The 27,124-nt window shown below is 44.2% G+C and overlaps 1 protein-coding gene across 2 annotated transcripts in view; it reads right to left on the bottom strand.

Annotated features, from left to right (window-relative positions):
• HMGCLL1 (3-hydroxy-3-methylglutaryl-CoA lyase like 1) overlaps positions 1-27,124 on the bottom strand; it is a 125,199-nt gene that overhangs the window by 41,924 nt on the left and 56,151 nt on the right. For both annotated transcript variants that reach the window (XM_077292889.1, XM_077292890.1), the window contains exon 6: positions 960-1,108. In XM_077292889.1, the coding sequence (XP_077149004.1) occupies positions 960-1,108 (149 nt within the window). The remainder of the gene's footprint in view (positions 1-959; positions 1,109-27,124) is intronic.

The following is a 27,124-nucleotide window of genomic DNA, read 5'->3' as shown; positions in this document are numbered from 1 at the left end:
ATATGTCTATAGATGGTAATATCCTGATTCCTCTGAATGTTGTCAACATGTTTAAGCATTGTTTTTCTAAATTCACAAATCGTCTTTCCAATGTAACTTTTTGGACATGGGCATTTTGCAATGTAAATAATCTCTTCTATTATACAATTAATGAATTTCCTATTCTGGAAGATCTTACCTGTGGAATCACTTTCAAACTTGCTTTTTTCTCTACAAATTTGCATGCTCTGCAAGACCCACACCTATAAGTACAAACTATAACCGGTCTATTAAGCTATGTGTTGTTTTCTATGTTTAGTAATAAATGAATGTGGACTAATAGATCCCTTAGATTGCGAGCTCTCTAATAAGTTACTAACACCTTTGTTGGCAATAGGTCCTTTAAATCAAGATCTAGTCTCAAAACCTTCCCAATAGGTTTTCAAAACATCCATAAGCTCTTTAGATGAATTATCCTAAGTCCCTAAAAGATGTATAAGGCCACTATATTCATCTTTCGTCTTTGATACTAAAAGGGATGATCTATTAGCTGTTCTGGCATGATGGTATGCTGAATCTAAAACTTTGCCAGGATAGCCCCGTTTACCAAACCTATACTCCAGGTCCTTAGCTCTTTCTTCAAAATCTTTAATAGATAAGAATTTCTGTCTCAATCTCAAAAATTGACATTTGGAATTCCATGTTTGAACAGATAGTGGGTGATAGCACTGAAGTTTTCCGAACTTACCACCAATCAGAGCCGGTGTTTCTTGTGCTGTCACTGAGATGACAGAGTGGGAAACACCCGATGTTCAGGTACTCCATTCACTTGAATGGGGTCCGGGTTCAGGTTCGGTACCATTATGGTACACAATCCGCATTTTGTTAAAACATTTGGGCTAACCCGCAAGACCCGAACATCGATGGATTCGCCCATCTCTATTTATGAATAAAAATAGTTTAAGCAAAATTGTAAATACCCGCGTACTGGGACTTGTAAGCTGTGTGCAGACTTTATGACGTCTTCAAATCTTCCCATGCTTTCCTCAATAGAACAATTAATGTTCTTCTCACTAAATGTCTCTGATGCTGCTCCAAATACAGATACTTCTTTAGCTCCAGCAGCAATCTGGAAAACAAATTAAAATACAATAAATAGCTAAAATACTTAAAATTCACTGAAAGAGAATTTCTACCGTTTTCCTTGTTGGTCTCCAGACTTAAACAATGTCATGTGACCACTGTATCCAATACAGTGGACATAGGGATCAGACATGAAGAGCAATGTCAGTCTGGGAGGTAAGGATAGACTATTTTGTAAAATGTATGCAGCATCTTGAGGCTGTTAGGAAAGGACTGCTTAGTAGATGGGAAGCCCTAGATATTAGAGAGCTAAGGCTATGAAATATAATGAAAAAATATGTTTGCTCACATTGTGTACTGTAAATTTCATAATTGTATAATATTAATGTTTTTAAAACAGAGGATTAATAGACTGACCCTACAAATTGTTCCGGGGTGTGTGTTAATATGTTTAGATGTGCGTGAACTTTTGGTGACTATCACTAGTGCTATTACTTTAAAAAATCAACAAACTTTGAAGAAGTCAATAGTTCAAATAAATTTACACAAATCTATAAAATATATTATCTAAAAAACATGCTGCTTTCTGCACTTAAGAGCCAGAGAGTGAAAGATAGACTGTGTTGCTTTCTAGTAAGAAGTTTTTCTTTTTCACACAGTACTAGATTGACAGCTAAACTGTTTGGTACTGATGAATTTTGGACTCCCTTCCTTTGATGTAGGCTCCGGCGCTGAGCCCACATCTTTTCTGGCACATATCAGCAGTTTTAAACAGCTGACATGTGCGTCTAACCACTGCGGGCAGAATCGCAATCCACCTGCAGCAGTTAGCTAGTTAAATGCCACTGTCAATCTCTGACACCAGCATTTAACAAGCTTTTCTGGCAAGCGAGCCAGAAATCCCACCCATTGGTGCCCGTGTCACATGTCCGTGGGTTGCTGATGGGTTGGCATGACAACCAGAGGTCTACAGCAGGTGGTCAGCGCTCATAGCAAATGAGCAATTCTGCTACATACAGGTGATCGGATAATCACCTGTATTTGTATTACTTATTATTTATTATTATAGCTCATTTATTCCATGGCGCTTTATATGTGAGGAAGGGTATACATAATAAAAACAAGTACAATAATCTTGAACAATGGAAGTCACAACTGGTTCAGGAGGAGAGAGGACCCTGCCTGCAAGGGCTCACAGTCTACAAAGGATGGGTGAGGATACAGTAGGTGAGAATAGAGCTGGTCATGCAGTGGCTTGGTCGATCAGTGGTTACTGCAGGTTGTAGGCTTGTTGGAAGAGGTGGGTCTTCAGGTTCTTTTTAAAGGTTTCGATGGTAGGTGAGAGTCTGATATGTTGTGGTAGAGAGTTCCACAGTAGGGGTGATGCGCGAGAGACATCTTGTATGCGATTGTGAGAAGAGGAGATAAGAGGGGAGTAGAGAAGGAGACCTTGTGAGGATTGGAGGTTGCGTACAGGAAAGTACCGGGAGACGAGGTCACAGATGTATGGAGGAGACAGGTTGTGGATGGCTTTGTATGTCATGGTTAGGCTTTTGTACTGGAGTCTCTGGGTAATGGGGAGCCAGTGAAGGGATTGACAGAGGGGAGAGGCCGGGGAATAGCGGGGGAACAGGTGGATTAGTTAGGCTGCCGAGTTTAGAATAGATTGGAGAGGTGCGAGAGTGTTAGAGGGATGGCCACAGAGCAGGAGGTTACATGTTATGGACCTGGTGGTTAGGTGCACCCGGAATGACCTGATAGTTAAACACGGAATCGGGACGAGCTCTGGGGAAATGGGAACTCTGCTGACCGCAAACCCTACTCCTATCAACACACACTAGAAATAGCCGTGGAGCGTGCCTGACTCTGCCTAGACGCCTCTTCACAGCCCAAGAGCTAACTACCCCTAAAGAAAGGAAACAAAGCCTCACTTGCCTCAGAGAAATTCCCCAAAGGTAAAAGCAGCCCCCCACAAGTATTGACTGTGAGTTAAGAGGAAATCACAAACACAGGAATGAAATAGGTTTTAGCAAAGGAGGCCAGTCTAACTAAACAGATTGAGGATAGAAAAGGGATCTTTGCGGTCAACACAAAAAACTACAAAAACCACGCAGAGTGTGCAAAAAAGACCCCCGCACCGACTCACGGTGCGGTGGTGCCACTCTGAACCCCCAGAGCTTCCAGCTAGTCAGGCAATTTCATGAAAGCAAGCTGGACTAGAACTTAGCAAGAAAAACAATATGCAACAAATGAACAAGCAGGAACTTAGCTTCAGCTGGAGTAGACAGGTCCTCAGAAAGGTCCAAGAGAGATCTGAACCAGTGCAAAGACATCGACAGCTGGCATGGAGTAACGATCTGAGTGGAGTTAAATAGAGCAGCCAGCCTAGCCCTAAACGAGGGCAGGTGGGGAAGGAATCTCAGAACCAGCAGCTCCATTCACAGCCACCAGAGGGAGTCCACGGACAAAACTCGCCGAAGTACCATTCATGACCACAGGAGGGAGTTCGAGAACGGAATTCACAACATTAACCCCCCCTTGAGGAGGGGTCACCGAACCCTCACCAGAGCCCCCAGGCCGATCAGGACAAGACAAATGAAAGGCACAAACTAAATCGGCAGCATGGACATTAGAGGCAACAACCCAGGAATTATTCTCCTGACCATAGCCCTTCCATTTGACCAAGTACTGAAGTTTCACTCTCAAAATACGAGAATCCAAAATCTTCTCCACCACATACTCCAACTCCCCCTCGACCAACACCGGAGCAGGAGAATCAACGGAGGGAACCAGAGGCGCCACATATCTCTGCAGCAACGACCTATGGAACACATTATGGATGGCAAAAGAAGAAGGAAGGGCCAAACGAAATGACACAGGATTAAGAATTTCAGAAATCTTATAAGGACCAATGAAACGAGGCTTAAACTTAGGAGAAGAAACCTTCATAGGAACATAACGAGACGATAACCAAACCAAGTCCCCAACATGAAGTCGGGGACCAACACGGCGACGGCGGTTGGTGGGTGGTCAAATTGTCAAATTGTCCACCACATGAGTCCAAATTTCTTGCAACCTGTCCACCACAGAATCCACACCAGGACAGTCCGAAGGCTCAACCTGCCCTGAAGAAAAACGAGGATGAAAACCAGAATTACAAAAAAAAGGTGAAACCAAAGTAGCCGAACTGGCCTGATTATTAAGGGCGAACTCAGCCAATGGCAAGAAGGTCACCCAATCATCCTGATCCGCAGAAACAAAGCATCTCAGATAAGTTTCCAAAGTCTGATTGATTCGTTCGGTTTGGCCATTTGTCTGAGGATGGAAAGCCGAAGAAAAAGACAAATCAATGCCCATCTTAGCACAAAAGGACCGCCAAAACCTTGAAACAAACTGGGAACCTCTGTCAGACACGATGTTCTCAGGAATGCCATGCAAACGAACCACATGTTGGAAAAATAATGGAACCAAATCAGAGGAAGAAGGCAATTTAGGCAAGGGTACCAAATGGACCATTTTAGAGAAGCGATCACAAACCACCCAGATGACCGACATCCTTTGAGAAACAGGAAGATCTGAAATAAAATCCATGGAAACATGCGTCCAGGGCCTTTTCGGGACCGGCAAGGGCAAAAGTAACCCACTGGCACGAGAACAGCAGGGCTTAGCCCGAGCACAAGTCCCACAAGACTGCACAAAAGAACGCACATCCCGCGACAAGGAAGGCCACCAAAAGGACCTAGCTACCAAATCTCTGGTACCAAAAATCCCAGGATGACCAGCCAACACCGAACAATGAACCTCAGAGATAACTCTATTAGTCCATCTATCAGGGACAAACAGTTTCTCCGCTGGACAACGGCCAGGTCTATCAGCCTGGAACTCCTGCAGCACCTGTCGCAAATCAGGGGAGATGACAGACAGAACTACCCCCTCTCTGAGAATACCAGCCGGTTCAGGAACTCCAGGAGAATCAGGCACAAAACTCCTTGAAAGGGCATCAGCCTTCACATTCTTAGAACCTGGAAGGTACGAAACCACAAAATTGAAACGGGAGAAAAACAGCGACCAACGAGCCTGTCTAGGATTCAACCACTTGGCAGACTCGAGATAAGTCAGATTCTTGTGATCCGTCAAGACCACCACGCGATGCTTGGCTCCTTCAAGCCAATGTCGCCACTCCTCGAATGCCCACTTCATAGCCAACAACTCTCGATTGCCAACATCATAATTACGCTCAGCAGGTGAAAACTTTCTAGAAAAGAAAGCACATGGCTTCATTACAGAGCAATCAGAACTTCTCTGAGACAAAACAGCCCCTGCTCCAATTTCAGAAGCATCAACCTCGACCTGAAAAGGGAGCAAAACATCTGGCTGACACAACACAGGAGCCGAAGAGAAATGACGTTTCAACTCCTGAAAAGCCTCAACGGCCGCAGAGGACCAATTCACCACATCAGCACCCTTCTTGGTCAAATCAGTCAACGATTTAACAACACTAGAAAAATTAGCGATGAAGCGACGGTAAAAATTGGCAAAGCCCAGAAATTTCTGAAGGCTCTTCACAGATGTAGGCCGAGTCCAATCATAAATAGCCTGGACTTTAACAGGATCCATCTCGATAGTAGAAGGGGAAAAAATGAAGCCCAAAAAGGAAACCTTCTGAACTCCGAAGAGACATTTAGATCCCTTCACAAACAAGGAATTAGCACGAAGGACCTAAAAACACCATTCTGACCTGCTTCACATGGGACTCCCAATCATCCGAAAAGACCAAAATATCATCCAAATATACGATCATGAATCTATCCAGATACTTTCGGAAGATGTCATGCATAAAGGACTGAAACACAGAGGGAGCATTAGAAAGGCCGAATGGCATCACCAGGTACTCAAAATGGCCCTCGGGCGTATTAAATGCTGTTTTCCATTCATCGCACTGTTTAATACGCACGAGATTATACGCCCCTCGAAGGTCTATCTTGGTGAACCAACTAGCCCCCTTAATCTGAGCAAATAAATCAGACGGTAGAGGCAAAGGGTACTGAAATTTGACCGTAATTTTATTAAGAAGGCGGTAATCTGTACAAGGTCTCAGAGAACCATCCTTCTTGGCCACAAAAAAGAACCCTGCTCCCAATGGTGACGTCGACGGGCGAATATGCCCTTTCTCCAAGGACTCCTTTATATAACTCCGCATAGCGGCATGTTCTGGCACAGACAAATTGAAAAGTCGTCCCTTAGGGAACTTGCTACCAGGAATCAAATTAATAGCACAATCACAATCCCTATGAGGAGATAGGGCACTAGATTTGGGCTCATCAAATACATCCCGGTAATCCGACAAAAACTCAGGGACTTCAGAAGGAGTGGAGGAAGAAATTGACAACAATGGAACATCCCCATGTACCCCTTGACAACCCCAACTGGACACCGACATTGATTTCCAATCCAATACTGGATTATGGACCTGCAGCCATGACAAACCCAACACGACCACATCATGCAAATTATGCAACACCAAAAAGCGAATATCCTCCTGATGCGCAGGAGCCATGCACATGGTCAACTGGGGCCAGTACTGAGGCTTATTCTTGGCCAAAGGTGTAGCATCAATTCCCCTCAAAGGAATGGGATGCTGCAAGGGCTCCAAGAAAAAACCACAGCGCCTGGCAAACTCTAAGTCCATCAAATTCAGGGCAGCGCCTGAATCCACAAATACCATAACAGAATAGGATGACAAAGAGCAAATCAGAGTAACGGACAAAAGAAATTTAGGCTGTACAGTACCAATGGTGACGGACCTAGCGAACCGCTTAGTGCGCTTAGGACAATCAGAGATAGCATGAGTGGAGTCACCACAGTAAAAACACAGCCCATTCTGACGTCTGTGTTCTTGCCGTTCAGCTCTGGTCAAAGTCCTATCACATTGCATAAACTCAGGCCTCTGCTCAGAGGATACCGCCAAATGGTGCACAGTTTTGCGCTCACGTAAGCGCCGATCGATCTGTATGGCCAAGGACATTGATTCATTCAGACCAGCAGATGTGGGGAACCCCACCATAACATCCTTAAGGGCTTCAGAAAGACCCTTTCTGAAAATTGCTGCCAGGGCACACTCATTCCACTGAGTAAGCACAGACCACTTTCTGAACTTCTGGCAATATACCTCCGCTTCATCCTGACCCTGACACAAAGCCAGCAAAATTTTCTGTGCCTGATCCACAGAATTCGGTTCATCATAAAGCAATCCCAGCGCCAGAAAAAACGCATCTACATTACGCAATGCAGGATCTCCTGGTCTTGAGGGTCGTGACGCAACAAAGAAATAATGATTCTTACTTGCTGAATAGGGTCACCAGAAGAGCGGGGTTTCAGAGCAAGAAACAGTTTACAATTATTTTTGAAATTCAGAAATTTAGATCTATCCCCAGAAAACAAATCAGGAATTGGAATTCTAGGCTCCAACATAGGATTCTGAACTACATAATCTTGAATGTTCTGTACCCTTGCAGTGAGTTGATCCATACTAGAGGACAGACCTTGAATGTCCATATCTACACCTGAGTCCTGAACCACCCAGAGTTTAAGGGGAAAAGAAAGACAAAACACCCTGCAGAGGAAAAAAAAAATGGTCTCAGAACTTCTCTTTTCCCTCTATTGAGATGCATTAACACTTTGTGGGCCAGCTGTACTGTTATGGACCTGGTGGTTAGGTGCACCCGGAATGACCTGATAGTTAAACACGGAATCGGGACGAGCTCTGGGGAAATGGGAACTCTGCTGACCGCAAACCCTACTCCTATCAACACACACTAGAAATTGCCGTGGAGAATGCCTGACTCTGCCTAGACGCCTCTTCACAGCCTAAGAGCTAACTACCCCTAAAGAAAGGAAACAAAGCCTCACTTGCCTCAGAGAAATTCCCCAAAGGTAAAAGCAGCCCCCCACAAGTATTGACTGTGAGTTAAGAGGAAATCACAAACACAGGAATGATATAGGTTTTAGCAAAGGAGGCCAGTCTAACTAAACAGATTGAGGATAGAAAAGGGATCTTTGCGGTCAACACAAAAAACTACAAAAACCACGCAGAGTGTGCAAAAAAGACCCCCGCACCGACTCACGGTGCGGTGGTGCTACTCTGCACCCCCAGAGCTTCCAGCTAGCCAGGCAATTTCATGAAAGCAAGCTGGACTAGAACTTAGCAAGAAAAACAATATGCAACAAATGAACAAGCAGGAACTTAGCTTCTGCTGGAGTAGACAGGTCCTCAGAAAGGTCCAAGATAGATCTGAACCAGTGCAAAGACATCAACAGCTGGCATGGAGTAACGATCTGAGTGGAGTTAAATAGAGCAGCCAGCCTAGCCCTAAACGAGGGCAGCTGGGGAAGGAATCTCAGAACCAGCAGCTCCACCCACAGCCACCAGAGGGAGTCCACGGACAGAACTCGCTGAAGTACCATTCATGACCACAGGAGGGAGTTCGAGAACGGAATTCACAACAGTTACAGTAGTCGAGGCGGGAGATGATTAGGGCATGGACTAGGGTTTTTGCAGATTCTTGGTTTAAGACTGTACAGATCCATGAAATATTTTTGAGCTGAAGGCGGCAGGAAGTGGAAAGGGCTTGGATATGTGGTTTGAAGGAGAGATCAGTGTCAAGGATTACCCCGAGACAGCGAGCTTGTGGGTTGTGTATGTAGCAGAGTCGATCGGATTATGGCAGCTTCTAGTCTCCCATGGAGACTATTGAAGCATGTCAAAAGTAAAAAAAAATGTTTACAAATATTAAAAAATAAAAAAAATAAAAGCTCAAATCACCCCCTTTTGCTCCATTCAAAATAAAACAATTTCAAAAAATCAAACATACACATATTTGGTATCGCCACATTCATAATCGCCTGATCTATCAATATAAAAAAAGATTTAACCCGATCGCTAAACGGCATAAAAGAGAAAAAAAGTCAAAATCACAGAATGATGTTTTTTGGGGTCGCCGCAACATTGAATTAAAATGCTATTGGCAATGAAAAGATCTTATCTGCACCAAAATGGTATCATTAAAAATGTCAGCTCGGCATGTAAAAAATAAGCCCTCACCCAATCTGAGATCACGAAAAATAGAGATGCTATGGGTATCGGGAAATGGCCCAATTGTTTTTTAACAAACTTTGACATTTTTTTCACCACTTAGGTAAAAAAGAACCTAGACATGTTTGGTGTCTAAGAACTCATAATGACCTGGATAATCATAATGGCAGGTCAGTTTTAGCATTTAGCAAACATTTAGTGAACATGGTAAAAACAAAACAAAAAAAAACAACTGTGGGATTGCACTTTTTTTTTGCAATTTCACCACACCTGGAATTTGTTTCCCGTTTTCCAGTACATGATATGTTAAAACCAATGGTGCTGTTCAAAAGTGCAACTCGTTCCGCAAAATGCAAGCCGTCACATAGCCATATTGTAGAAAAAATAAAAAAGTTATGGCTGTGGGAAGAAGGGGAGCAAAAAACGAAAATCCAAAAATGAAAAGACCTCCGAGGGTTAAGGGGTTAAGCTGCTGCAGCTCCTGAGCATGTACTATATATACACAATATACACAATAGAGCAGAAATCCCTCATGTGTGTACAGTGTTTGGGAGACATCATAACAGCTAATTTTTAGCCACATGCTAAGGCTAAGTTCCGGGTCCTGGTCGCCGCAGTGGTATTGCTTTCCTCTCCGGGAGAGTGATGCTTCGTTTGGAGGCAAGAAAGGATAACTGCATCCAGGTATCACAAACATGCAACACGCATTCACACTCCAGGCCACAAGGGGGATCTTCTGCTCCTATTTATTAGGACACTATATATATATATATATATATATATATATATATATATATATATATATATATATATAAAACTGGTAGTCTGTAGGGAAAGTTAGAAAGTTCCAGACAGTAGTCTGAGGAGGACAGAAGGTTAACGGAACTGTGCATGCCCTCAGAGCTGCAGCTCCCAGAAAGAGACACTGAAAGGCAGAATTGTATTGCAGCGAGCGTGAAGGAAGTCGAAGCAAAGGAGAGGATACCAGAAGGGGACCAGCCCCACTCGGGCTGCCTCCTTCTGAGGCGCAAAATCCCGGTAGCCAGAACACCGAGGTAGTCAGGAACTCTAATCCTTATTTCAGAGGCTGGTAGAACAGTTAATTGCAGGTTACCTGTCCGCACCTACACCCAGGAGGCACGGTGACACCTACAGAGCCGGGTTATCTAAGAGACCCTATAAACAGGCTCAAGTCACCAGTCATACGGGTTTTGTCCTATCCTATATGGGGGGACAGAGAGAGTGAAACATCGCATCTGTGAGACCCTTATGTGAAGCCATAGGCAGTAAGGGACTACACCACTGCAGCGCAAGGGAAGGCTACTGATTTACACCTGGATAAGGGAACTCTGGACTTGCCTCCAAACTGGCAGGACTCTGCCTGGCCTGTGATCTAGTGCCCTGGACTGTGGATGCTGAAGTCTTCAGTAAAGGTAAAGAGACTGCAACCTTGTGTCCTCGTTCTTCACCGCGCCATTCAGCATAGCACCATCTACATACTGGGAAGCCCTGGGGACATACTTCACCTGTGGGAAGGTATACCATCTAGCTGCCATAACATCACCCCAGCGGACTCCTTAAAGCAGCGTCGGTAACCCTGACCGAATACGACTGGTGGTGTCACGAACATAAACTTTATCCCTTTAAAGACCTTTCCCTTTTATACGGAAGTCCCAGGGCCATGGACCAGGTCAGCCACCGTGACATCCCCCTTTGAACCGACCAGACCCGGTACCGAGTACTCCACGGCTCTTGGGGGGCGATCCACATGCAGAAGTATGCAGAAGTAGGCAGGCTTAACGGAGGATGTACGCAGCCCTCCGCAAAGCCCCTGAACGCAAATGTGAACTTAGCCTTAGAGAGGACTCAAATTTAGTGAGCCTGGAGATGGGACGACTGGTGGAAAATGTAATTTCATGTAACTGCTATAAATACTGTTATTCCTTATTTGTGCAAGTATCTACTTATTCTGTAAAGTCAACTAAACTTCAGTTTCACTTTAAAGGTACCTTCACACTAAATGATTTTGCAACGATATCGCTAGCGATCTGTGACGTTGCAGCGTCCTGGCTAGCGATATCGTTGTGTTTGACAGGCAGCAGCGATCAGGATCCTGCTGTGCCATCATTGGTCGGAGAAGAAAGGCCAGAACTTTATTTCGTCGCTGGATCTCCCGTAGACATCGATGGATCGGTGTGTGTGACACCGATCTAGCGATGTCTTCACTGGTAACCAGGGTAAACATCGGGTTACTAAGTGCAGGGCCGTGCTTAGTAACCTGATGTTTACCCTGGTTACCAGCGTAAACGTAAAAAAAAACAAAACAGTACATACTCACATTCCGGTGTCCGTCAGGTCCCTTGCCGTCTGCTTCCTGCACTGACTGTGAGTGCCGGCCGTAAAGTAAAAGCACAGCGGTGACGTCACCGCTGTGCTGTGCCTTACGGCCGGGGCACTGACACAGTCAGTGCGGGAAGCGGACGCCGGGGGACCTGACGGACACTGGAATGTGAGTATGTACTGTTTGTTTGTTTTTTACATTTACGCTGGTAACCAGGGTAAACATCGGGTTACTAAGCGCGGCCCTGCGCTTAGTAACCCGATGTTTACCCTGGTTACCAGGGGACTTCGGCATCATTGGTCGCTGGAGAGCTGTCTGTGTGACAGCTCCCCAGCGACCACACAACGACTTACCAACGATCACGGCCAGGTCGTATCGCTGGTCGTGATCGTTGGTAAATTGTTTAGTGTGAAGGTACCTTAAGTGAGCAAAACTGAACTGCAAAGCTAGATATGACTGATGGACAATAATATTAATAATAATACTGTTATTTTTTTAAAATAAAAGAACCGCTTAGTTTTCCTACTCTTAGGCTGGTTTCACACTTGTGTTTTGATCTGCATCGTTTTTTGACGCGTGCGTTCATTTGCAGAAATGCAACATGTAGTAATTTCTAGCGGCTTTTTTTGCCGCAAAAAAACGCATGCGTTTATTCGCGGCAAAAAAACGCATTGCTGTCTATGTAAATGCATGCGTTTTTAAGCACATGCGTTTGCTTGCATTAAAAACGCATGCGTTTTTACCGAAAAACACAAGAAAACACAAGAAAAAACAAGAAAACCCTAACCCTAAACACAAGAATAAACAAGAAAACCCTAACCCTAAACACAAGAAAAAACAAGAAAACCCTAACCCTAGGGTTACTAGGGATCCTAACCCTAAACCTAACCCTAACCCTAAGGTTAGGATCCCTAGTAACCCTAGGGATCCTAACCCTAACCCTAACCCTAACCCTAGGGATCCTTACCCTAACCCTTAGAGTTAGGGTTAGGATCCTAACCCTTAGGGTTAGGGTTAGGATCACTAGGGTTAGGGTTACAGTTAGGGTTAGGATCCCTAGGGTTATGGTTAGGGTTATGGTTAGGGTTAGGGGTAGGGTTAGGGTTTGGATCTGTGGTTAGGGATAGGGTTAGGGTAAGGGTTAGGATCCCAAGGGTTATGGTTATGGTTAGGGTTAGGGTTAGGGGTAGGGTTAGGGTTAGGGGTAGGGTTAGGGGTAGGGTTAGGTTAGGGTTTGGATCCCTATGGTTAGGGTTAGGGGTCGGGTTAGGGTTAGGGTTAGGGTTTGGATCCCTTTATCACCTTGATGGGGGGGTGGCTTATCAGTGACCTGGTGACCAAGACATTCTAATAAAAAGCTACCCCTAACCCTAACCCTAGGGATCCTAGCCCTAACCCTAACCCTAGCTAATTCTATTAATAGTGTGTTTTCTAGTTGATTTTGATGATTGGCAGCTGTCACACACTTCTCAGCATGCGTTTCAAAAACGCAAACGCGGAAAAAAACGCATGTAAATGCGGGAAAATGCCGCGTTTTACCGCATTTTTTTGGCGCAAAAACGCATGCGTCTAAAAAACGCAGCATTTGCATGCGTTTACATGCGTTTTTTCACCACATGCTTTTTTAAAAAAACGCTGCAGATCAAAACGCAAGTGTGAAACCAGCTGCAACTTCTTTAAGTCAATATTTTTTTAATCTAGAAATCTAAAGAGTTATTATAATAATGTTCAGATTTATGTATTTATTTGTTCAATATAACTCAAATGTAATCTGTCATATGCAATCCTCTGCCATATATATCAACAGAGGGGCATTTGTAGCTTCACATCACTGAGCTATCTGCTACAGGCATCAAACACTGCTCAGATTTCCTTATGTCAACTCTGCTGAACCTAGTTAGCATAAATTCTGCTGTAGAGGATTGCAGAACAGTTGAAAACGAGCTAAAATAGCAATGATGTAAAGCCACACTGATGTAGATGGCAGAAGATAAAATCTGACTGGCAGAGCTTTGTACAGGAGCAGACAGTGCAGAAGAATAATAAGCTGAATTCTACACAGATTGATAATATGCAAAATATCTATGGTGGATGAAGCTGAGTCATCAACTCAAAAAGATGGGGTTAGCCACTAACATAGTAGACAAAGGGAGGGGTTTGAAGCACTGAGGAGAAGCAGGGTGCTGCTGGGAAATGTAGTGTTAGCCATATAAAAATAGGCCATTCAGCTATTTGAAGCTGGATGCACGGGGGGGCAGATAGAGATGAAATAAGACAAAGGTACAAAAAAGAAACCGTTATTCTAGTTATTCTAGGGTTAGTCTAAAAATAATAATAATAATAATTATAATAATGATACCAAAAAATATGCCTTTAGTGTGTTTTGTAAAAATAAAGCAATGTTATAAAGATCCCTTTAAAAGGTCTGTAATTTTTTGGTGTCACCTCTGTATTTTGTCAGTGAATAGACATTTTGTTTGCTTTCAAAACTTGAAAAAAGTGTTAAACTACATATGCTTAAAGGGAACCTGTCACCCCCAAAATCACCAGCAACAGGGGCTTATCTACAGCATTCTGTAATGCTCTAGATAAGCGACCGATGTATCCTGAAAGATGAGAAAAAGAGGTTAGATTATACTCACCCAGAGTGGTCCCGCTGCGGTCCGGTCTGATAGGCGTCGCGGTCCGGTCTGATAGGCGTCGCGGTCCGGTCCGGGGCCTCCTATCTTCTTACGATGACGTCCTTTTCTTGTATTCACGCTGCAGCTATGGTGCAGGTGTACTTTGTCTGCCCTGTTGAGGGCAGAACAAAGTACTGCAGTGCGCAGGTGCCGGGAATGGTCAGAGAGGCACGGCATTTGTGCACTTCAGTACTTTGTTCTGCCCTCAACAGGGCAGACAAAGTACGCCTGCGCCGGAGCCGCAGTGTGAAGACAAGAAGAGGATGTCATCCTATGAAGATAGGAGGTGCCGGACCAGACCGCAATGCCCATCGGATCGGACCTCCCCCCCACGTGAGTATAATCTAACCTCTTTTTCTAATTTTTCAGGATACATCGGGGGCTTATCTACAGCATTACAGAATGCTGTAGATAAACCCCTGATGCCGGTGGGCTTAGCTCATCTTCGATTTTGGGTTGACAGGTTCCCTTTAAAGAACTGCTGTACTTATTACAGTGCACAGAAGGCTCGATTGATTATGTGCAGTTGTGAAATACACTAAACTGGTTGAAATCCATTCTTCTAACCCCTTTACCCCAAGGGTGGTTTGCACATTAATGACCAGGCCAATTTTTACAATTCTGACCACTGTCCCTTTATGAGGTTATAACTCTGGAACGCTTCAGCGTATTCTGGTGACTCTGACAATGTTTTCTCGTGACATATTGTACTTCATGATAGTGGTAAAATTTCTTTGATATTACCTGTGTTTATTTGTGAAAAAAACAGAAATTTGGCGAAAATTTTGAAAATTTTGTAATTTTCCAACTTTGAATTTTTATGCAATTAAATCACAGAGATATGTCACACAAAATACTTAATAAGTAACATTTCTACATGTCTACTTTACATCAGCACAATTTTGGAACCAAATTTTTTTTTGTTAGGGAGTTAAGGGTTAAAAGTTGACCAGCAATTTCTCATTTTTACAACACCATTTTTTTTTTTAGGGACCACATCTCATTTGAAGTCATTTTGAGGGGTCTATATGATAGAAAATAACCAAGTGTGACACCATTCTAAAAACTGCACCCCTCAAGATGCTTAAAACCACATAAAATAAGTTTATTAACCCTTCAGGTGTTTCACAGGAATTTTTGGAATGTTTAAATAAAAATGAACATTTAACTTTTTTTCATAAAAAATTTATTTCAGCTCCAATTTGCTTTATTTTACCAAGAGTAACAGGAGAAAATGGACACTAAAAGTTGTTGTACCATTTGTTCTGAGTACACCGATACCCCATATGTGGGGGTAAACCACTGTTTGGGTGCATGGCAGAGCTCGGAATTGAAGGAGGGCCATTTGACTTTTCAATGCAAAATTGACTGGAATTGAGATGGGACGCCATGTTGCATTTGGAGAGCCTCTGATGTGCCTAAACATTGAACCCCCCAACAATTGACACCATTTTGGAAAGTAGACCCCCTAAGGAACTTAACTAGATGTGTGATGAGCACTTTGACCCATTAAGTGATTCACAGAAGTTTATAATGCAGAGCCATAAAAATAAAAAATCATATTTTTTCACAAAAATGAACTTTTCGCCCCAATTTTTTATTTTCCCAAGGGTAAGAGAAGAAATTGGACCCAAAAAGTTGTTGTACAATTTGTCCTGAGTACGCTGATACCCCATATGTGGGGGTAAACCACTGTTTGGGCTCATGGGAGAGCTCAGAAGGGAAGATGCACCGTTTGACTTTTCAATGCAAAATTGACAGGAATTGAGATGGGACGCCATGTTGTGTTTGGAGAGCCACTGATGTGCCTAAACAGTGGAAACCCCCCAATTATAACTGAAACCCTAATCCAAACACATCCCTAACCCTAATCCCAATGGTAACCCTAACAACACCCCTAACCCTGACACACCCCTAACCCTAATCCCAACCCTATTCCCAACCGTAAATGTAATCCAAACCCAAACCCTAACTTTAGCCCCAACCCTGACCCTAACTTTAGCCCCAACCCTAACTGTAGTCTTAACCCTAGCCCCAACCCTAAACATAGCCCCAACCCTAACCCTAACCATAGCCCTAACCCTAACCCTAGCCCTAACCCTAGCCCTAGCCCTAACCCTAGCCCTAACCCTAACCCTAGCCCTAACCCTAATGGGAAAATTTAAATAAATACATCTTTTTAATTTTTTAATTTTTCCCTAACTAAGGGGGTTATGAACTGGGTTTGATTTACTTTTATAGCAGTTTTACCACATTTTGAGAGCTATAATTTTTCCATATTTTGGGTCACAGTGTCATGTGAGGTCTTGTTTTTTGCGGGACGAGTTGACGTTTTTACTGGTAACATTTTCAGGCATGTGACATTTTTTGATCGCTTTTTATTCTGATTTTTGTGAGGCAGAATGACCAAAAACCAGCTATTCATGAATTTCTTTTGGGGGAGGCATTTATACCATTCCGCATTTGGTAAAATGGATAAAGCAGTTTTATTCTTCGGGTCAGTACGATTACAGCGATACCTCATTTATATCTTTATGTTTTGGTGCTTTTATACGATAAAAACTATTTTATAGAAAAAATAATTATTTTTGCATCACTTTATTCTGAGGACTATAACTTTTTTATTTTTTCTTTGATGACACTGTATGGTGGCTCGTTTTTGCGGGACAAGATGACATTTTCAGCGGTACCATGGTTATTTATATCCATCTTTTTGATCGCGTGTTATTCCACTTTTTGTTTGGCGGTATGATAATAAAGCGTTGTTTTTTGCCTCGTTTTTTTTTTACGGTGTTCAATGAAGGGGTTAACTAGTGGGACAGTTTTATAGGTCGGGTCGTTACGGATGCGGCGATACTAAATATGTGTATTTTTATTGTTTTTTTATTTAGATAAAGAAATGTATTTATAGGAACATTATATATAATTTTTTTGAATTTTTTTTTTTTTTTTTACACATGTGAATATATTTTTTTTACACTGTAACATTGCCCCAGGGGGGCATCATGTTATAGTGTAAGATCGCTGATCTGACACTTTGCTGTGCACTGTGTCAGATCAGCGATCTGACGTGCACTCCTGGAGGCTTCCCGGCTCCTGCTCTGAGCAAGCGCTGTGAAGCCACCTCCCTGCAGGACCCGGATGCAGCCCCGCAGCCATTTTGGATCTGGGCCTGCTGAAGGGAGGAGGAGGTAAGAGACCCTCGGAGCAATGCGATCACATCGCGTTGCTCCGGGGGTCTCAGGAAAGAACGCAGGGAGCCCCTTCCCTGCGCGGTGCTTCCCTATACCGCCGCAACACTGCGATCATGTTTGACCACAGTGTTCCGGGGGTTAATGTGCCAAGGGCGGTCCGTGATGTCAGCTGCGATCGGCCGCACTCCCCCCGTGAGCGCGGCCGATCGCATATGACGTACTATACGGGCCCACCCCACCTCGACGGGATAGGACGTCTAATATCAGAAAGGGGTTAAGGTCATTGTTAAGTGGACTTGTGTTTTTGCTCTTTGAGAAACTTTCTATCATAGTTTTAGTGAAATAATAAATATAACATGTATTATATGGCCATCGTTAAAAATCTGGTGTTAATTATACATAACAATCTTGTTCTGTTAATTCTGTAGTGTATTATAGCATTACATTATAGCCTATGTTTGACACCAGTTTCTCCTTCACCTCCCATATACTAGCTCTTTCCTGCTCTTGCCGCTTACACCTAAAGAACATGTCTAGAATCTGCCCTTTTCTCACCATGGAAACAACAAAAACCCTCACAGTCACCCTGATTCACTCCTGCCTGGTCTACTGTAACACTCTATTAATTGGCCTCCCCCTTGCTCGACTTTCCCCTCTCCAGCCCATCCTTAATGCAGAAGCCAGGGTCATCCACCTGGCTAATTGGTATTCAGACGTGTCCGCTCTTTGCCAGTTGTTACACTGGCTGCTCATTAATTTTAGGATCGAAGTCAAAGTACTTGTTATCACCAACAAAGCTTTCCACAGTGCGGCATCCCCTTACATTTCCTCCCTCATTTCTGTCTATCGGCTTAGCCGATCGCTGCGCTCTGTAAACGACTTTTGACTAACCTCTGCACTAATCCGTACCTCCCACTCCCGACTCCAAGACTTCTCCCGTGCTGCGCCAATCCTCTGGAATGCTCTACCCCAAGATATTAGAACCATCCACAATTTGCATAGTTCACACATTTGTTCAGAGCGTTCACTAATCAGTCAGTTTGTTTGTGTGTGTGTGGCCCATTCACTACTTCCATCTATCCCCCACCCCCTGAAGATGGCTGTACCTTCACTGTAAATACATCATTGTAAATACAAAACTGTACTTTGTATCTCCCCCACCTCATTGTAGGTTGTAAGCTCTCACGAGCAGGGTTCTTTTATTTTGCTTTAATCATTATACTGTATTATTGTTAACGCTGTTATTTATGACTGTTGTGTTTGAAACCATTTAACTGCACAGTGCTGTGGAATATGTTGGCGCTATATAAGGCTGCTTTCACACTAGCGTCGGTACGGGGCCGTCGCGCTGCGTCGGCCCGACGTACTGATGCATACTGTGAAAAAAATGCCCGACATGGGCAGCTGTTGTGAATTCTGTTTGTGGGCTCCCCCGGTGGTGTTTTATGGTAGTGCCACTTATTTGCCTTCTTCTATCCTTGATCACCTGTTGACACCCATTAGGGGAGTTTCCTATTTAAGGCTGCTTGGCTGCTGGTCTGATGCCGGCCAACAATGTATCAGTAGCATTCTGTTGCATTCTCCTGCCTCAAGATCCTGTTCAGCTAAGTTGAATTTTGTTTCTAGTTTATTCTATTTTTGTCCAGCTATTTGCAATGTGACTCTCTGTAGCTGGAAGCTCTCGTGGACTGGAATTGCCACTCCAGTGGCATGAGTTGTCACTGGAGTTTTAAAGTAATTTCAGGATGGTGTTTTTGAGTAGTGTTTTGAAGTTGACCGTGAAGTGACTCTTTCCTGTACTTCTGCTATCTAGTAAGCGGACCTCACTGTGCTAAATCTGCTGTTCATCCTACGTATGTCTTTTCCTCTTGACTCACCGTCAATATCTGTGGGGGGCTGCTATCTCCTTTTGGGGTTCATCTCTGGAGGTAAGGCAGGCCTGTATATTCCTCTGATAGGGGTAGTTAGATCTCCGGCTGGCGCGTGGTGTCTAGGGCATCGTAGGAAACACTCCCCGGCTACTTCCAGTGTCGTGTCAGGTTCAGGTCACGGTCACTTTAGTTCCCATCACCCGAGAGCTAGTCCGTTGTTATTTTGATTTCCCTGCCATTGGGAAAATCATAACAGTTTGGCCGGCCCACATGTGTTAAAACTATGCACTAAAGCAGGAAAGGATATGAAAAGGTTTTTTTTCCTTCTGTGTTTGGAAAGTGCACCTTAGTGCTTATTTGTACTCCTTGCTTAAACTGCAGTCTTCAGCCTTTTTTTTTTTCCTCTCCTCTTAATCTCTGAATGGCTTTGGTTACACCTGTTTGAATCATGGATCCACAGAGTTTGGTTGCAGGTCTGAATAACCTGGCTACAAAGGTCCAGAACTTACAAGATTTTGTTATACGTGCTCCAATGTCTGAACCTAAGATCCCTATGCCTGAATTTTTTACCGGAGACAGATCCCGTTTTTTGAATTTCAGAGAGAATTGTAAATTGTTTTTGTCTCTGAAATCTCACTCTGCTGGTGATCCTGCGCAACAGGTTAAAATTGTTATTTCTCTATTGCGGGGTGACCCACAAAGTTGGGCATTTGCATTGTCGCCAGGGGATCCTGCGTTATTAAATGTAGATGCGTTTTTTCTGGCTTTGGGGTTGCTTTATGAAGAACCTAATTTAGAGATTTTGGCTGAGAAAGCCTTGATAGCTCTTTCTCAAGGGCAAGATGAAGCTGAGATATACTGCCAAAAATTTCGTAAATGGTCGGTGCTTACTAAATGGAATGAGTGCGCTCTAGCAGCTAATTTCAGAGAAGGTCTCTCTGATGCCGTGAAGGATGTCATGGTGGGGTTCCCTGTGCCTACAGGTCTGAATGATGCCATGAAATTGGCTATCCAGATTGATCGGCGTTTACGGGAGCGCAAATCTGTGCACCATATGGCGGTATCTTCTGAGCAAAAATCTGTGCACCATATGGCGGTATCTTTTGAGCAAAAACCTGTGCACCATATGGCGGTATCTTCTGAGCAAAAACCTGTGCACCATATGGCGGTATCTTCTGAGAAAAAACCTGTGCATCATTTGGCGGTGACCTCTGAAAAGGCACCAGAGCATATGCAATGCGATAGTGTATTGTCTAGAGGCGAACGACAGAATTACAGGCGCAAAAATGGGTTGTGCTTCTATTGTGGAGATCCAGCTCATGTTATATCAGCATGCTCTAAACGCATAAAGAAGGTTGATAAAAAGGTTGATAAATCTTTTTCTATGGGTACCTTGCAGTCTAAATTTCTTTTGTCCGTGACATTGATTTGTACTTTATCATCTGTTACTGTGGATGCTTATGTGGATTCTGGCGCTGCTCTGAGTCTCATGGATTGGTCCTTTGCCAAGCGTTGTGGGTTTGATTTGGAGCCTCTGGAGGTTTCTATTCCCTTAAAGGGTATTGATTCTACACCTTTGGCTAGCAATAAACCACAATATTGGACACAAGTGACTATGCATCTGTCCCCAGACCATCAGGAGATTATTCGTTTCCTTGTGTTATATAATCTACATGACGTATTAGTACTTGGATTACCATGGTTACAAATTCATAATCCAGTCTTGGACTGGAGATCAATGTCTGTGCTGAGCTGGGGATGTCAGGGGATTCATGGGGATGCACCTTTGGTTCCCATTTCTTCATCTACTCCCTCTGAGATCCCAGCATTTCTGTCAGATTTTTATGATGTCTTTCAGGAGCCTAAAACTGATTCTCTCCCTCCTCACAGAGAGTGTGACTGCGCTATTGAGTTGATTCCCGGTAGTAAATTTCCTAAGGGTCGCTTGTTTAATTTGTCTGTACCTGAACATACTGCTATGCGGGAGTATATCAGAGAATCTTTGGAAAAGGGTCATATTCGCCCCTCTTTGTCTCCACTGGGGGCAGGGTTTTTCTTTGTGGGTAAAAAGGATGGTTCATTGAGACCTTGTATCGACTATCGACTTCTGAATAAGATTACAGTTAAATACCAGTATCCGTTACCTTTACTGACTGATCTTTTTGCTCGCATAAAGGGGGCGAAGTGGTTCACTAAGATCGATCTACGTGGTGCGTATAATTTGGTGCGGATTAAGCAGGGGGATGAGTGGAAGACCGCATTTAATACGCCTGAAGGCCATTTTGAGTATTTGGTAATGCCTTTCGGTCTCGCGAATGCCCCTTCCGTTTTTCAGTCCTTTATGCACGATATTTTCCGTGAATATCTGGATAAATTTATGATTGTGTATTTGGATGATATTTTGATTTTTTCGGAGGACTGGGAATCTCATGTTCAACAGGTCAGGAGAGTTTTTCAGGTTTTACGAGCTAATTCTCTATTTGTGAAGGGCTCAAAGTGTATTTTTGGGGTTCAGAGAATTTCCTTTTTGGGATATATTTTTTCCCCTTCATCTATGGAGATGGACCCTGTTAAGGTTCAGGTTATTTGTGATTGGGTACAACTTACTTCTCTAAAGAGTCTTCAGAAATTCTTGGGATTTGCTAATTTCTATCGCCGATTCATAGCGGGTTTTTCTGCCATTGCTAAACCTTTGACTGATTTGACCAAGAAGGGTGCTGATGTTGCTAATTGGTCCTCTGCGGCTGTGGAGGCCTTTCGGGAGCTTAAGCGCCGCTTTTCTTCTGCTCCTGTGTTGCGCCAGCCTGATGTTTCGCTCCCGTTCCAGGTTGAAGTAGATGCTTCCGAGATCGGAGCAGGTGCAGTTTTGTCGCAGAAAGGTCCTGACTGCTCAGTGATGAGACCATGTGCGTTTTTCTCTCGAAAGTTTTCGCCCGCTGAGCGAAATTATGATGTTGGAAATCAGGAGCTCTTGGCCATGAAGTGGGCATTTGAGGAGTGGCGTCATTGGCTTGAGGGTGCTAGACACCAGGTGGTGGTCTTGATTGACCACAAAAATCTAATTTATCTTGAGTCAGCCAGGCGTCTGAATCCTAGACAGGCGCGCTGGTCGTTGTTTTTCTCTCGATTTAACTTTGTGGTTTCATATCTGCCTGGGTCTAAGAATGTGAGGGCGGATGCCCTCTCTAGGAGTTTTGAGCCTGACTCGCCTGGTGATTCCGAACCTACTGGCATCCTGAAGGATGGGGTGATATTGTCAGCTGTCTCCCCAGACCTGCGGCGCTCTTTGCAGGAGTTTCAGGTGGATAGGCCTGATCGCTGTCCGCCTGGTAGATTGTTTGTCCCTGATGACTGGACCAGTAGAGTTATTTCGGAGGTTCACTCTTCCGCGTTGGCAGGTCATCCTGGAATTTTTGGCACCAGGGATCTGGTGTCTAGGTCCTTCTGGTGGCCTTCCTTGTCTCGAGATGTACGTATTTTTGTGCAGTCTTGTGATGTTTGTGCTCGGGCTAAGCCCTGCTGTTCCCGGGCCAGCGGGTTGTTGTTGCCCTTGCCTATTCCTAAGAGGCCTTGGACGCACATCTCTATGGACTTTATTTCTGACCTTCCTGTTTCTCGTAGGATGTCCGTCATCTGGGTGGTGTGTGACCGTTTTTCCAAGATGGTTCACTTGGTACCTTTGCCCAAATTGCCCTCCTCCTCTGAGCTGGTCCCTCTATTTTTTCAGAATGTTGTGCGTTTGCATGGTATTCCTGAGAATATAGTGTCTGACAGGGGTACTCAGTTTGTGTCTAGATTTTGGCGGGCGTTCTGTGCCAGGATGGGCATCGACTTGTCTTTTTCGTCTGCATTCCATCCTCAGACTAATGGCCAGACTGAGCGTACTAATCAGACCTTGGAGACTTACTTGAGGTGTTTTGTGTCCGCTGATCAGGACGATTGGCTTGATTTTTTGCCATTGGCAGAGTTTGCCCTTAACAATCGGGCCAGTTCTGCCACTTTGGTTTCTCCATTTTTTTGTAATTCAGGGTTTCACCCTCGCTTTTCGTCCGGTCAATTGGAGTCTTCGGATTGTCCTGGAGTAGATGCTGTGGTTGATAGAATGCATCAGATTTGGGGACAGGTTGTGGACAATCTGAAGTTGTCCCAGGAGAAGACTCAACAGTTCACTAATCGTCATCGGCGTGTCGGTCCTCGTCTTTGTGTTGGGGACCTGGTTTGGTTGTCTTCTCGATTTGTTCCTATGAAGGTCTCGTCTCCTAAGTTTAAGCCTCGGTTTATCGGCCCTTATAGGATTCTGGAGGTTCTCAATCCTGTGTCCTTTCGTTTGGACCTCCCAGCATCTTTTACTATTCATAATGTTTTTCATCGGTCATTGTTGCGGAGGTATGAGGTGCCGGTTGTTCCGTCTGCTGATCCTCCTGCTCCTGTGCTGGTTGAGGGTGAGTTGGAGTATGTGGTGGAAAAGATCTTGGACTCCCGTGTTTCCAGACGGAAACTTCAGTATCTGGTTAAGTGGAAAGGCTATGGTCAGGAGGATAATTCTTGGGTGACAGCATCTGATGTTCATGCTCCTGATTTGGTTCGTGCATTTTATAGTGCTCATCCAGATCGCCCTGGTGGTTCTGGTGAGGGTTCGGTGCCCCCTCCTTAAGGGGGGGGTACTGTTGTGAATTCTGTTTGTGGGCTCCCCGGTGGTGTTTTATGCAGCGATACCTCATTTATATCTTTATGTTTTGGTGCTTTTATACGATAAAAACTATTTTATAGAAAAAATAATTATTTTTGCATCACTTTATTCTGAGGACTATAACTTTTTTATTTTTTCTTTGATGACACTGTATGGTGGCTCGTTTTTGCGGGACAAGATGACATTTTCAGCGGTACCATGGTTATTTATATCCATCTTTTTGATCGCGTGTTATTCCACTTTTTGTTTGGCGGTATGATAATAAAGCGTTGTTTTTTGCCTCGTTTTTTTTTTACGGTGTTCAATGAAGGGGTTAACTAGTGGGACAGTTTTATAGGTCGGGTCGTTACGGATGCGGCGATACTAAATATGTGTATTTTTATTGTTTTTTTATTTAGATAAAGAAATGTATTTATAGGAACATTATATATATTTTTTTTGAATTTTTTTTTTTTTTTTTACACATGTGAATATATTTTTTTTACACTGTAACATTGCCCCAGGGGGGCATCATGTTATAGTGTAAGATCGCTGATCTGACACTTTGCTGTGCACTGTGTCAGATCAGCGATCTGACGTGCACTCCTGGAGGCTTCCCGGCTCCTGCTCTGAGCAAGCGCTGTGAAGCCACCTCCCTGCAGGACCCGGATGCAGCCCCGCAGCCATTTTGGATCTGGGCCTGCTGAAGGGAGGAGGAGGTAAGAGACCCTCGGAGCAATGCGATCACATCGCGTTGCTCCGGGGGTCTCAGGAAAGAACGCAGGGAGCCCCTTCCCTGCGCGGTGCTTCCCTATACCGCCGCAACACTGCGATCATGTTTGACCACAGTGTTCCGGGGGTTAATGTGCCAAGGGCGGTCCATGATGTCAGCTGCGATCGGCCGCACTCCCCCCGTGAGCGCGGCCGATCGCATATGACGTACTATACGGGCCCACCCCACCTCGACGGGATAGGACGTCTAATATCAGAAAGGGGTTAAGGTCATTGTTAAGTGGACTTGTGTTTTTGCTCTTTGAGAAACTTTCTATCATAGTTTTAGTGAAATAATAAATATAACATGTATTATATGGCCATCGTTAAAAATCTGGTGTTAATTATACATAACAATCTTGTTCTGTTAATTCTGTAGTGTATTATAGCATTACATTATAGCCTATGTTTGACACCAGTTTCTCCTTCACCTCCCATATACTAGCTCTTTCCTGCTCTTGCCGCTTACACCTAAAGAACATGTCTAGAATCTGCCCTTTTCTCACCATGGAAACAACAAAAACCCTCACAGTCACCCTGATTCACTCCTGCCTGGTCTACTGTAACACTCTATTAATTGGCCTCCCCCTTGCTCGACTTTCCCCTCTCCAGCCCATCCTTAATGCAGAAGCCAGGGTCATCCACCTGGCTAATTGGTATTCAGACGTGTCCGCTCTTTGCCAGTTGTTACACTGGCTGCTCATTAATTTTAGGATCGAAGTCAAAGTACTTGTTATCACCAACAAAGCTTTCCACAGTGCGGCATCCCCTTACATTTCCTCCCTCATTTCTGTCTATCGGCTTAGCCGATCGCTGCGCTCTGTAAACGACTTTTGACTAACCTCTGCACTAATCCGTACCTCCCACTCCCGACTCCAAGACTTCTCCCGTGCTGCGCCAATCCTCTGGAATGCTCTACCCCAAGATATTAGAACCATCCACAATTTGCATAGTTCACACATTTGTTCAGAGCGTTCACTAATCAGTCAGTTTGTTTGTGTGTGTGTGGCCCATTCACTACTTCCATCTATCCCCCACCCCCTGAAGATGGCTGTACCTTCACTGTAAATACATCATTGTAAATACAAAACTGTACTTTGTATCTCCCCCACCTCATTGTAGGTTGTAAGCTCTCACGAGCAGGGTTCTTTTATTTTGCTTTAATCATTATACTGTATTATTGTTAACGCTGTTATTTATGACTGTTGTGTTTGAAACCATTTAACTGCACAGTGCTGTGGAATATGTTGGCGCTATATAAGGCTGCTTTCACACTAGCGTCGGTACGGGGCCGTCGCGCTGCGTCGGCCCGACGTACTGATGCATACTGTGAAAAAAATGCCCGACATGGGCAGCTGTTGTGAATTCTGTTTGTGGGCTCCCCCGGTGGTGTTTTATGGTAGTGCCACTTATTTGCCTTCTTCTATCCTTGATCACCTGTTGACACCCATTAGGGGAGTTTCCTATTTAAGGCTGCTTGGCTGCTGGTCTGATGCCGGCCAACAATGTATCAGTAGCATTCTGTTGCATTCTCCTGCCTCAAGATCCTGTTCAGCTAAGTTGAATTTTGTTTCTAGTTTATTCTATTTTTGTCCAGCTATTTGCAATGTGACTCTCTGTAGCTGGAAGCTCTCGTGGACTGGAATTGCCACTCCAGTGGCATGAGTTGTCACTGGAGTTTTAAAGTAATTTCAGGATGGTGTTTTTGAGTAGTGTTTTGAAGTTGACCGTGAAGTGACTCTTTCCTGTACTTCTGCTATCTAGTAAGCGGACCTCACTGTGCTAAATCTGCTGTTCATCCTACGTATGTCTTTTCCTCTTGACTCACCGTCAATATCTGTGGGGGGCTGCTATCTCCTTTTGGGGTTCATCTCTGGAGGTAAGGCAGGCCTGTATATTCCTCTGATAGGGGTAGTTAGATCTCCGGCTGGCGCGTGGTGTCTAGGGCATCGTAGGAAACACTCCCCGGCTACTTCCAGTGTCGTGTCAGGTTCAGGTCACGGTCACTTTAGTTCCCATCACCCGAGAGCTAGTCCGTTGTTATTTTGATTTCCCTGCCATTGGGAAAATCATAACAGGCAGCATAAGCAGTCTTACGACGCTTCCACTGCCCCATTGCAAGGTCCGGGGAGGAGGGGGCAGAGTTTCGGCCGTGCATGCGCGGTCAAAAATGGCAGACTCGACGCACAAAAAAAGTTACATGTAACTTTTTTTGTGGCGGCGGTCTGCCAAAACACGACGCAACCGTCGCACGTGTGGCACTGTATTGCAATGTGTCGCTAATAAGAGTCTATGGAGAAAAAATGCATCCTGCGGGCAACTTTGCAGAATGTGTTTTTCTCCACAACGACGCATTGCGATGTACAGTGCCCGGCGCTAGTGTGAAAGTAGCCTTAATAAAGATTATTATTATTATTATTATTATTAGTGTAGAGTCAGTGTG

The sequence above is a fragment of the Ranitomeya variabilis genome, chromosome 2, assembly GCF_051348905.1.
Source record: "Ranitomeya variabilis isolate aRanVar5 chromosome 2, aRanVar5.hap1, whole genome shotgun sequence".
NCBI classification, from domain to species: Eukaryota; Metazoa; Chordata; class Amphibia; order Anura; family Dendrobatidae; genus Ranitomeya; species Ranitomeya variabilis.
This window is presented reverse-complemented; position numbering and strand designations above follow the sequence as displayed.